At 46.8% G+C, this 13,546-nt stretch overlaps 1 protein-coding gene across 2 annotated transcripts in view; it reads right to left on the minus strand.

Moving 5' to 3' along the window:
• mtcl1 (microtubule crosslinking factor 1) overlaps positions 1-13,546 on the minus strand; it is a 233,074-nt gene that overhangs the window by 72,339 nt on the left and 147,189 nt on the right. For both annotated transcript variants that reach the window (XM_078215726.1, XM_078215727.1), the window contains exons 8-9: positions 11,208-11,438; positions 7,835-8,011 (exon numbers count right to left, since the gene is read on the minus strand). In XM_078215726.1, the coding sequence (XP_078071852.1) occupies positions 7,835-8,011; positions 11,208-11,438 (408 nt within the window). The remainder of the gene's footprint in view (positions 1-7,834; positions 8,012-11,207; positions 11,439-13,546) is intronic.

Here is a 13,546-nt window from a genome sequence, read left to right on the forward strand (position 1 = left end):
AATCCACTTACCTCCCCTCCACAACTCCCCACTCCCACAACTCCCCACCCCCATAACTCCCCGCCCCCAACAGCAGAATGATCCTAATTCTCTTTACGATTGTGGATATCGTGCTGTCTGAGATAGAGAGGCGGGACACTTTGAGATCCCCTGCAGTGTAATTGGGGGAACCATTTAAAATTCACTGCTGCTGTTCAAGTTTCTCAGGGTTTGGGAAACTTGGCAGTGATGGGGAGGTCGGAGCTGCGTGCGAGCTCCACGAGGTAAATGCCTTTCCCTCCACTGCTTGTGCATCAGAAAGAGCTGGAATGTTCCGGGGCCCTCAAGGGGCCCTTTTTGATTTGATTTGATTTATTATTGTCACATGTATTAACATACAGAGGAAGGTATTGCTTCTTGCGCGCTATACAGACAACACATACTAATCATAGAGAAGGAAATGAGAGAGTGCAGAATGTAGTGTTACAGTCATAGCGAGGGTGTAGAGAAAGATCAACTTAATGTGAGGTCGGTCCATTCAAAAGTCTGACGGCAGCAGGGAAGAAGCTGTTCTCGAGTCGGTTGGTACGTGACCTCAGACTTTTGTATCTTTTTCCTGACGGGAGAAGGTGGAAGAGAGAATGTCCGGGGTGCGTGGGGTCCTTAATTATGCTGGCTGCTTTTCCGAGGCAGCTGGAAGTGTAGATAGAGTCAATGTAATTTTCCCTCCCCCTGCAGACGGTAGTCTATCTCTCTGCTCCTGATGCCAGTTTATCCTGTCCTTTGCCACAATGCCCAATCCTCTGCCCGCAGCCCACCCCTCACCACTGAATAACCCAGCCCCCGAATGGAGGATCCCCAGCTGTCTACTCCTGCCATTGTTCTTTCTTTGTCTGTATGATGCACAAGAAACAATAGTTTTCACTGAGTACTAATACATGTGACAATCATAAATCAAATCAAATCAATAAGCATGACAAGGATCTGAATAATTAGAATGAAGTACAGCTGTTAAGTTCAGCATGAACTCAGCATCACTGGCCCTGTCAGAGTTTTCGGCCATTTGCCCCCGCACCCCTGCAGATACGTCCCTTCTGGATTGATCTCAACCCCACCTTTCTGACCCGTCCTCACACTTTTAGACTGCTGTGTCTAACAGCACCCTAAATGTGTAACATACTGGGCAGTGGTGGCTCCCATCCAACTGCTCTTGGAACAGATCTGCCCCTAATCCTGGCGGCACGGTAGCACAGTGGTTAGCACTGCTGCTTCACAGCTCCAGGGTCCCGGGTTCGATTCCCGGCTCGGGTCACTATCTGTGTGGAGTTTGCACATTCTCCTCGTGTCTGCGTGGGTTTTCTCCGGGTGCTCCGGTTTCCTCCCACAGTCCAAAGATGTGCGGGTTAGGTTGATTGGCCAGGTTAAAAATTGCCCCTTAGAATCCTGAGATGCGTAGGTTAGAGGGGTTAGTGGGTAAATATGTGGGGGTAGGGCCTGGGTGGGATTGTGGTCAGTGCAGACTCGATGGGCCGAATGGCCTCCTTCTGCACTGTAGGGTTTCTATGATTTCTTCTATGAAGTGGCATGTGCTGGGAACGTGGTTGGAAGGGATGGGTTGTAGTGAGATAGGATATCTGGTGAGAGCAGCATGTCTGTGATTTTAAAAAAATGGGCGGCACAGTGGCGCAATGGTTAGCTTTGCTGCTTCACAGTGCCGGGGACCCGGGTTCGATTCCCTGCTCGGGTCACTGTCTGTGTGGAGTTTGCACATTCTCCTTGCGTCTGCGTGGGTTTCCTCCGGGTGCTCCGGTTTCGTCCCACAGTTCAAAGATGTACGGGTTAGGTGGATTGGCCATGCTAAATTGCCCCTTAGTGTCAGGGGCACCAGCTAGGTTAAATGCATGGGGTTATGGGGATAGGACCTGGGTGGGATTGTGGTCAGTGCAGACTCATTGGCCGAATAGCCTCCTTTGGCACTGTAGGATTCCATGATGAACACAACCTCTTTCTATCAAGTTCCTTTATCGTAAGGTCCGAAGGTACTTCACAGCAATGCGATCAAACAAAGTTTGACACCCAGCCTCATTAGAGTAGATGAGGAGGAGCTTGGTCAAACAATTGGGGCAACCTTAAAAGGAGGAAAGAAAGATTCAAGACCTGAGCTGAGCCTTTCAGTTGAAAGCATGGCCATTAAATTCAAGCGTAAGGAAGAAACGGAGGGGCACAGATTTTTTCAGAGGATTGTGGAGCTGGAGGATGTTTCCGAGATGGGGCAGGGGCACAGCATTGCTGTAACCTGGCGCCAACATCGATCAGGGAGTGCAGAGGTATTGGTGAGTGAGGTGGCAGAATTCTGACTGAGCTCAAGGGGGACGGAAGGCGGGTGAGGAGAGGATCGAAACATATCTAATTCCTTGTGAAGTGAGGCGCATGCTGATTGTACACATTGACTGCAAGGGCCATGCACTCCCCCTTTGTCCAAAATGTAAATATTTCTTTTGTCTTACAGTTGAAGTTGATGGCGGTTCTATCAAGATATAAATGATTAAGTGTTTTCTATAACTCGCTATGAAATATTCAGCATGCATGATCTTATTCATGGGGCCATGGTCAGTGAACAAGCCTGATTTCAACTTGCGGCCCACTGAGGTGAAGGAGAGCTACTCACGCGGCCCACATTGCCCAGCACTGCTGTAGTGTTTGACAGGTTTTGGTTTACTCTTAGAATTATCGAACCCCTACATTGCAGAAGGAGGCCATTTGGCCCATCGATCCTGCTCTGACAACAATCCCACCCAGCCTCTATTACCCCTCGTATTTACCCTGCTAATCCCCCTGACACTAAGGGGTAATTTAGCATGGCCAATCCACCTAACCTGCACATCTTTGGAGTGTGGGAGGAAACCGGAGCACCCGGAGGAAACCCGCGCAGACACGGGGAGAACGTGCAGACTTCACACAGACAGCGACCCCAAGCTGGGAATCGAACCTGGGTCCCTGGCGCTGTGAGGCAGCAGTGCTAACCACTGTGCCACCCTTATCGAATAGAATACTTGCTTTGACCCAGGAAGACTTGATGTTAAAAATGCAGGCTACATTTACCACCTAATGCTGTAATACAATGCTTCTGGCTATGTTTTTTTTGAATTGCATGATTGCTGGGTTGGGTCTGAGATTTGGTGAACGGGTTGGTTGCTGTCGGGAGATTTGACTGCAGGACACAGATACAGCTCCTCCTCTTTTTTTCTCTTTAAAACAAGCTTGCAAATAAAACCCTTAACACGGCTGTTAATTCAACGTCCATGGTTCAAAATCTATCTTTCGAATGCTCTGATGCCGGTATAATGCTGATGCTCTGACTCACTATAGAGGCATTCACAGCAGTGCCTGAATTCACACTGCAACCTGTACACAGCGTTAAAAAACTTTCCCTGTTCAATGATCGAGTGGACACTCTGTAACCCTTGACAACTACTTCAATCACCATTAACTAAATCCACTGCGCTCTCTACTCCTTAATAAACTATAATAGGAACATTCGTGGTGAAGGGTATTCACTGGCAGCCACCAACCACACACCAGCTGATAAGACTCATCTGTCACTGCTCATGTCTCCAAAGTGACACATGACATAAGATTAGGCTCACCCTGATGATAAATTAAATGACAGTGTGATTTAATGTAAATCTTTTCTCCACCTTCTCATTGCCATAATATGGACACCAGAACTGGAGCCTAACCAAGGCTTGGTACAATACATAACTCTCTGTCTATCCCTGTAGCAATGAACCCCAACAGCTTGTTTCTCTATATGGCATTATTAACCCATGTCACTACCTTTGTCACTATCAAAAGGGTACGCATGGTGGCACAGTGGTTAGCACTGCTGCTTCACAGTGCCAGGGACCTGGGTTCGATTCCTGACTCGGGCTACTGTATGTGCGCAGCCTGCGCACTCTCCCCGTGTCTGCGCGCAGCCTGCACGCTCTCCCCGTGTCTGCGTGGGTTTCCTCCGGGTGCTCCGGTTTCCTCCCACAGTCCAAAGATTAGGTGCATTGACCATGATAAATTCTCTGTGTACCCAAATAGGTGCCAGAGTGTGGCTACTGGGGGATTTTCACACTAACTTCATTACAGTGTTAATGTAAGCCTACCTGTGACAATAATAAAAAACCTTAACTTTAAAAATTATCAAAGGGCACTTTTTAAAATTAATTTGTGGGCTATGGGCGTCGCTGGCTGGTCAGCATTTATTGCCCATCCCTAGTTGTCCGAGGGCAGTTGAGAATCAACCACATTGCTGTGGCCCTGGAGCCACATGTAGGCCAGACCAGATAAGGACGGCAGATTTCCTTCCTGAAAGGACATTAGTGAACCAGATGAGTTTTTCCGACAACCGACAATGGTTTCATGGTCATCAGTAGATTCTTAATCCCAGATATTTTTTATTGAATTCAAATTCCACCATCTGTTCTGGTGAGATTTGAACCCAGGTTCTCAGGACATTAGCTCAGTTTCTGGATTAATAGCCTAGCGATAATACCACGAGGCCATTGCTTCCCCAATCCGCCTGAACAACTCATAGAATCAAAGGATCTCTACAGTACAGAAGGAGGCCATTCAGCCCATCGAGTCTGCACTGATTCTCCGACAGGGTACCTTACCCAGGCCCTCTCCCCCCCGCTATCCTTGTAACCCCACACATTTACCATCTTTATTCCATCTAACCTACACATCTTTGGACACTAAGGGGCAATTTAGCATGGCCAATCCACCTAACCCGCACACCTTTGGAGTGTGGGAGGAAACTGGAGCACCCGGAGGAAACCCCCACAGACATGGGGAGAACATGCAGACTCCGCACAGGCAGTCACTCAAGCTGGGAATCGAATCTGGGCCCCTGGTGCTGTGAGGCAGCAGTGCTAACCACTGTGCCACCCTTCTCCTTCTGTGGTTTGGCATTATACTTTGATAAAGCTCCTTCGTTCTGTTAAGTTAAAGCTGTAATAGAAATATAAAGCCCCAAAATACTTGCATTTATATGGTGATATTCATGGCCACCAGACACCTCAAAGCACTGTACAGCCAATGACATACTTGTTGAAGTGTAGTCACTGTTGTAATGTAGGAAACACAGTGGCCATAACATGCACAGCAAGCTCCCACAAACAGCAATGTGAGCGTGACCGAGTAATTGAGGGATAAATATTGGACAGGACACCAGGGTTAATTCTTCTTCAAAATGGTGGCATGGGGGTCTATTACATCCACCTGAGGAGGTAGCTGGGACCTGGTTCAGTGTGTTATCTGAAAGATGGCACCTCTGGCAATGCCAGACAACCAGGCCCAGACATGACCTGAGGTGGCAAACCTTGTGAATCACAGACCCACTGCCTGTGCGGAGTCTGTACATTCTCCCCGTGTCTGTCCCTGGCCTCCTTCTGCACTGTAGAGATCTTTTGATTCTATGAGTTGTTCAGGCGGATAGGGGAAGCAATGGCCTCGTGGTATTATCGCTAGGCTATTAATCCAGAAACTGAGCTAATGTCCTGAGAACCTGGGTTCAAATCTCACCACAACAGATGGTGGAATTTGAATTCAATAAAAAATATCTGGGATTAAGAATCTACTGATGACCATGAAACCATTGTCGATTGTCGGAAAAACTCATCTGGTTCACTAATGTTCTTTAGGGAAGGAAATCTGCCGTCCTTACCCGGCCTACATGTGACTCCAGGGCCACAGCAATATGGTTGATTCTCAACTGCCCTCGGACAACTAGGGATGGGCAATAAATGCTGTCCAGCCAGCAACGCCCATGTCCCACAAATGAATAACAAAAAGTGCCCTTTGATAATTTTTAAAGTTAAGTTTTTTTTAATTATTGTCACAGGTAGGCTTACATTAACACTGTAATGAAGTTAGTGTGAAAATCCCCCAAATAAACCTCTTGGACTTTAACCTGGTGTTGTGAGACTTCTTACTGTGTTCACCCCAGTCCAACGCCGGCATCTCCATATCACCTCTGGCAATGCCAGACAACCAGGCCCAGACATGACCTGAGGTGACAAACCTTGCGAATCACAGACCCACAGTCACCTGCTCCTCACAATCAATGCTACAGTTAGCAAGTGTCAAGTCTCACATTACTCCAATACTGTATCCCAAATAGGATCTGTAACTGTATCTGAGCTTCCCACATGATCAAGCTCTCAATCTCATATGTGCTGTTGGGAGGTGAGAAGTGTAGGTCAGGCCTTTGCTTACAAGGTGGGAGGCAAAATGGAGATCGAACATTTCTAGACTCGTAAGAGTCCATTTTAAAGCAGCTTCGGGAGAGAAGAACCACCTGGGAGATGCCACTTGTTGCAGATCATAGAATCCCTACAGGGTAGGAGGCGGCCATTTGGCCCATTGAGTCTGCACCGACTCTCCAAAAGAGCATCTTACCCAGGCCCACCCCATCCCCCTAACCCCATGTATTTACCCTGCTAATTCCCCTAACCTACACTAAGGGGCAATTTAGCATGGCCAATCCACCTAACCTGCACATCTTTGGACTGTGGGAGGAAGCCGGAGCACCCGGAGGAAACCCACGCAGACATGGGGAGAACGTACAAACTCCACACAGACAGTCATCCAAGCCAGGAATCAAACCCGGGTCTCTCATGCTGTGAGGCAGCAGTGCTAGCCACTGTGCCACCGCACCGCCAGATGGAAGGTGATACGCAAAGAGTGCATCTCTTTGCAAATTCCGCGTGATGTGAGGTTTTGGTTCAATCCATTCACCAGTACGGTTGTGAGACGGCAGAAGGTGAACAGAAATGTTTAGTGGTTGAAATGGCTTATTTGAGAAGTTATCTTGGTATTTCTAAGATTTCAAAAAAAGCTAGATTTGCATTTACATGCATTGCTAATGAGTGCAATCAATCTCTATTAATTAGTCTACAACAGGACAAGACATGGAATGAGGAAAACCTCATTGTCAGGGTTATATGGCAAGCAGATGTCTCAAACCTTCCCGAGCAATGCTACACTCACCACATATCACACACAAATTACTCATACACTACATCCCAAATCAACTCCTGTGTCCCCTACTTTGTGGAATTGTTTCGAAGAGCAATTAATTACTATTAGACTGCAATCATCGGGAGATTGGAGAAACTACACAGTAAGAAATTTGAATAGGGACCTAATCACCGAAAGATGGCTCAGATGAGTTGGACACATGAAAATAATGAGTTAAGACAAATTGTTGCAGACTGTTAGCACATGCTAACAACCATATTCAAGCTAAACAATTTAATTTGGAGGAAGCAGCAGGCTTAACTTAAAGAAAGTGGCTGCTGTCATTTTATTCAACGAAGATCACGGTATCCCGACAGTGCAGAAGGAGGCCATTCGGCCTATCGAGTCTGCACCAACTCCTTGATAGAGCATCTTACCCAAACACTGTTCCCATAACCCCACATATTTACCCCATTAATCCCCCCAACCTACACATCTTTGGACACTAAGGGGCAATTTAGCATGGCCAATCCACCTAATGTGCACATCTTTGGAGTGTGGGAGGAAACTGGAGCACTTGGAGGAAACCCATCCAGACACGGGGAGAAGTGCAAACTCCGACAATACAGTCACCCAAGGCTGGAATTCAACCTGGGTCCCTGGCGTTGTGAGGCAGCAATGCTAACCACTGTGTCGCCCCTGCTGATCTGATAATGGAAGTCACACAGCTTCATTAGCTGGTTCTTTTTCAAGATCAATCTATAAATTCTAATTACGTGAAGCAGGGGAGGAATGGGAGGAGAATAACGCGCGGCGCGGGGAGGCTTGAGAGGGTGACACACACCTGCTTCTGGTGTTGAAGTAACTCTTTTGTTTGCAGCTGCGGCCTATGGTCTTCACACTCTGCAGAGGAAAGCTGAGAGTATTCGGTCAGCACACATCCACTATCCTCTTGGTCAAGATCTGGCTCTTTCTGTTCAAGAAGCAGGTTCAGTTCAGGCAGGTTTTCAATCTGTTCAAACTGAAAAAACATCATTATACGTTAAACAAGATGTCGAAACTTTAACCATTCTGGTTCACAGTTAATATTGCCGGAATGAACGTTAATTCATCTAAAATTCTCCCTTACTGATACAGATTCCATTGCTTTAATGCAAAAAAATCAGGAATTATTTGGGATCATAGAATCCCAACAGTGCATAAGGAGGCCATTCAGCCCATTGAACCTACATCAACAACAATACCACCCAGGCCCTATCCCCGTAACTCCACGTATTTACCCTGCTAATCCTGCTGACACTAAGGGGCACTCTAACATGGCTAATCCACCTAACCTGCTCATCTTTGGAGTGTGGAAGGAAACCAGAGCACCCGGAGGAAATCCACGGAGTCACGGGGAGAACATGCAAACTCCACACAGACAGTGACCCAAGCTGGGAATCGAACCCGGGTCCCTGGTGCTGTGAGGCAGCAGCGCTGACCACTGTGCCACCCTTCTCCTTCTGTGATTTGGCATCATACCTTGATTAAGCTCCTGAGGCCAGAATTGAACCGGGGTTCCTGGCGCTGTGAGGCAGCAGTGCTAACTACTGTGCCACCCCAATGGGATGTTCACAACTAGAAGCTAACATCCTTCTTCTGCTCAATCCTGGTCTTCAATGATCTGGTGCTTACTGCACTTCACTCAGCTGTCTGGGTCTAGTGGTTCAGAAGAAATGCCGATGTGAAGTGGCTACACAGGAGCTGTGTGCTTTCACAAGGTCAGCTCAATTCAGTTGAAAACAGTCCTTCTGCCCCAGGAGTTGCCTGCCTCCAGCATACCCACCCTGCGGTCTTCTCAGTTTAGCAATGAGCTCTTTGCTCAATGTACTACTTTGTCTTTGCTGCCTTGTGATTCGAAGCAGCTTTCACAGCCTTGAAATGGACAAAACTCCAATCCAGTGATAAAACTCACTCCAGGTTGATTGTCACTGGCCCCCTGATGTCATTCACTTAGTAAGAAGTTTAACAACACCAGGTTAAAGTCCAACAGGTTTATTTGGTAGCCTGCCAAGTATGGCTACCAAATAAACCTGTTGGACTTTAACCTGGTGTTGTTAAACTTCTTACTGTGTTTACCCCAGTCCAACGCCTGCATCTCCACATCATGACTGTCATTCACTTACCCAGCTGCAACATAGGGGCAAATATTGTGGACCATAAAAAACAAGTTATCATAACATCTTTATTTTAAAATATCATTTAGAATCCCTACAGTGCAGAAGGAGGCCATTTGGCCCATCAAGTCTGCACCGACCACAATCCCACTCAGCCCCTATCTCCATAACCCCATGCATTTACCCTAGCTCATCCCCTCGACACTAAGGGGTGATTTTAGCATGGCCAATCCACTTAACCCGCACATTTATTAGGTACAAACAGCTTGATAATACTCCTTCCTCAGGGAGGAGAATTTACACTTGTACTTCTCTCTTGCCATCCTCCTAAGCTCCCTATGTGTCATCCTAGATGTTCAGCCTCCTTCCTGCCTCCTCTAATTGTTAAAATCAATGGGGTAATTCACCCGAGTACGTAGCACTCACTGCGAGGCTTCTCCACCAGCAGTGTGGATCGGAAGATGGCAGGCAGTGGGTAAAGTGCCTTGGCGCTAGTGTGCATTTGGGAAAGTGTCCTACCTCCACCCCCATCGCCCCCACCCCCACCCCAACCCTCAATTTTAGTCCTGTGAGCTTGCAGGGAGTGGGACAAACCAGAATAGTTTGAATGATCAGATATGATCTTCTTAAATGGCAGAGCTGACTTGAAGGGCTGAATGGCCTACTCCTGCTCCTTGTATGATCAAAAAAACCTGGACAGTGTGTCCGTGATTATCTGCTGTATGTCACCCTTACGAAAGGTTCTCCACAGGCTGCATGTTCTCAAGAAGCTACTCCCTGAAACTCCAAAGGGGAGATTGGATATGGGCAAGGAATCAAGCAGGCAGAATCGATCACACCCATTGTGATGCCACTCGCCTGAGATTCAACCCTCGTCAACTGCAGCTCTTAATACCCGTGTTGGTCATCGCCTAACCATTCAGTCAACGTCTCTTGTCCTTTCTTGATGCCCTGTGCTGTAGCCTTGGTTTTCTGTCAGGGCAACTAGTTAGTGTCACAGAGGCCCCTCTCAGTCAATCCAGCAGCAGCTCCAGCCACATTAGAACTACCACTGCTGGAAATCTGATGTAAAGACACAAAATACTGAACATACGCAACAGGCCCATCAACATCAAAAATAACAACGGGTGGTTTTAACATTCTGGCCGCACTCTCTGTTAGATGGAGCACTAAGAGGTTCACAGGTGTTTCAGGGTGGTTGAGAAAGACAAAGGGCAGGAGATGGGGAAAAAGAGGAGAGGACCAACGGCCACAGAGAGGGACTTCATGTGTTCAATGACTTTCATTTGGCTAAGGGGAGAACAGTTGGAATAAAAGACCATGGACAGGATTTTCTATGAAGGAAAATATTCCGATACCCCATTGACCAACTCCCCATCTCCCTTCAGGAATCTTCACAAAATGCACCCTAAGTTCTATTTGTTGCCTTACCCTTCCCAGTATCCTATCATTTACTGTGTATCCAGATTCATAGAATCCCTACAGTGCAGAAGGAGGCCATTTGGCCGATCGAGAATGCACCGACCACAATCACACCCAGGCCCTATTCCCATAACCCTTCATATTTACCCTCCTAATCCCCTGAAACTCAGATCAATTTAGCATGGCAAATCAACCTAACACGTACATCTTTGGACTATGGGAGGAAACCCAGTAAGAAGTTTAACAACACCAGGTTAAAGTCCAACAGGTTTATTTGGTAGCAAAAGCCACACAAGCTTTCGGAGCACTAAGCCCCTTCTTCAGGTGAGTGGGAATTCTGTTCACAAACAGAGCATATAATGACACAAACTCAATTTACATGAATAATGGTTGGAATGCGAATACTTACAACTAATCCAATAATAATCCAAATACAACTAATAAAGGAAACCCACGCAGGCATGGGGAGAATGTGCAGACTCCACACAGAGAGTGATCCGAGGCTGGAATTGAACCCGGGTCCCTGGCGCTGTGAGGCAGCAGTGCTAACCACCGTATGTCCTTGCCTCCGCTGTTTTCAACCATTCATTAAATTTCACTTCCAAATCAATAAATGTTGAAGACTGGAGAATGGCTTACCTGCAATATGTCCTCCCCATCATACTCTCTCTTGCGGCCTTGCCTCCAGTGTTTGAGCAGCCATTTCAGTTTGACGTAGAACAGGAACGTGCTTTGTTTGAACATCCTCATTTCCTGCAGCAGCAAGGTCCTCTCGTGGCTCCATGACTTCTGCTCCAGTCGGTTCTGCAAGTTCAGGCTCTGCACCTCAAAATCTTTCCTCAGCAGGTTCTTCCGGTTTTCCTCTTCGATCTGCGGCACAACAACATTTTATGAGCGGCACCACAGGTTTACCGGAACATAGAGCTAAAGATTCCAGTGTGGTAAATCGCCCTGAGATTTACAAAAGGCAAGAAATGCTGGTTCCTGTTCTATATTCCAATCCCCACCTCACAGATACACAAGTGTTATTGACACAGACAAAGTTTTGACCATGTGGTCTTTGAATATTGAAGGTACACTCCTGAGCAAATGAATTTTGTTTCATTGAGCAATGGAAATGAAACAATTTCGAAAGCCTTTTTACATCTAATATCAGCGTCAATCACTTTCTGGCCACAAGCACCTTTTAAAAAATTCATTTGTGGGACATGGGTGTCGCCGGCTGGCCTGCATTTATTGCCCATCCCTAGTTGCTCTTGTCCATGGGGCAGTTGAGAGTCAACCACATTGCTGTGGCTCTGGAGTCACATGTGGGCCAGACCAGGTAAGAACAGCAGATTTCCTTCCCTAAAGGACATGAGTGAACCAGATGAGTTTTTCCGACAATCGACAATGGTTTCATGGTCATCAGTAGATTCTTAATTCCAGATATTTTTTTATTGAATTCAAATTCCACCTTCTGCCATGGCGGGATTTGAACCCAGGTCCCCAGATCATTAGCTGAGTTTGTGGATTAATAGTCTAGCGATAATACCCCTAGGCCATCACCTCCCTGTGTTGCTTCAACAACTTGAGGCAGGATTTTACGCCCTCGCTTGTCTCGGAACTGTGAAATCCTGCCCAAGGTCAATGGGCCTTCCCATGGTCTGCCCTTTTCCCGCTCCAATTCCCGTGGTGGGTGGGATGGTAAAATTCCGGCACACGTTCTATCAGAGAGCCTGCCCCACCAACACTCAGGTCTCCCTGTGCCAATCCTGTGCCAACTGGTGCTGAACCGTTGGCCAATCTGCATGTTTGTGAATTTATTCCCAATTGTAGCCCAATTATGATGTGGAGATGCCGGCCTTGGACTGGATAGGTCCCACTCACCTGATGAAGGAGCAGCGCTCCGAAAGCTTGTGATACCAAATAAACCTGTTAGACTTTAACTTGGTGTTGTGGGACTTCTCACTATAGCCCAGTTAAACACTGCCAAATGTTAACTGAGGCAAAAGGTAGAGAAGATTTCTTTCTCATCAGTTTGACACGGAGTTGAATCAAACTCACCGTGTGGAAGTGCAGTAAACTAACCCAGTACACTGGTGGCGTAGTGGTTAGCCTCCCAGTGCCAGGGACCCAGGTTCGATTCCCGACTTGGGTGACTGTCTGTGTGGAGTTTGCACGTTCTCCCCGTGTCTGCGTGGGTTTCCTCCAGGTGCTCCAGTTTCCTCCCACAGTCCGAAAGACGTGCTGGTTAGGTGCATTGGCCGTGCTAAATTCTCCCTCAGTGTACCCCAATAGGCGCCAGAGTATGGCGACTAGGGGATTTTCACAGTAACTTCATTGCAGTGTTAATGTAAGCCTACACGTCATTAATAAATTAACTTTAACCAAAAGAGAAAATGCTGGAAAATCTCAGCAGGACTGGCAGCATCTGTCAGGAGAGAAAAGAGCTGACGTTTCGAGTCCAGACGACCCTTTGTCAAAGCTTTGACAGACCTGCTGAGATTTTCCAGCATTTTCTCTTTTGATTTCAGATTCCAGCATCCGCAGTAATTTGCTTTTAAACTTCAACTTTACATTGCCTGGTTTCCCACAGACAGACAGGGAACACCTCATCGATTTGGGTAAGATTCAGGCCCTGATTCTAACCCATTGCATCACCCACTATTAATCAAATCTTGAATAAAGCACTGTATATAATTATAAATCCCTCTGTGCAAGCATGTAACAGAATGTTTTTAATCACCGACTCAACTGGAACTGTAATAAATAAAATGCCTGTAGCCATCCTTGGTTCAATGACCATAGCTGGCAGGACTTAAAAGATGTGTTGGAAAAAGGAGGGATTCGGCCAGTAACGATAAATTCTACAAATGAAACAGCATTTGTTGCGTAAAATAATTATTACATTTTGCCAAAAGGAGCATATTTGTTTTCAAGGCAACTTAAAAAGTCTCATGATGAACCTGACTTTATTATTTTTCACATGAACACAA

Source organism: Mustelus asterias, chromosome 7 (assembly GCF_964213995.1).
Source record: "Mustelus asterias chromosome 7, sMusAst1.hap1.1, whole genome shotgun sequence".
Taxonomy (NCBI): Eukaryota; Metazoa; Chordata; class Chondrichthyes; order Carcharhiniformes; family Triakidae; genus Mustelus; species Mustelus asterias.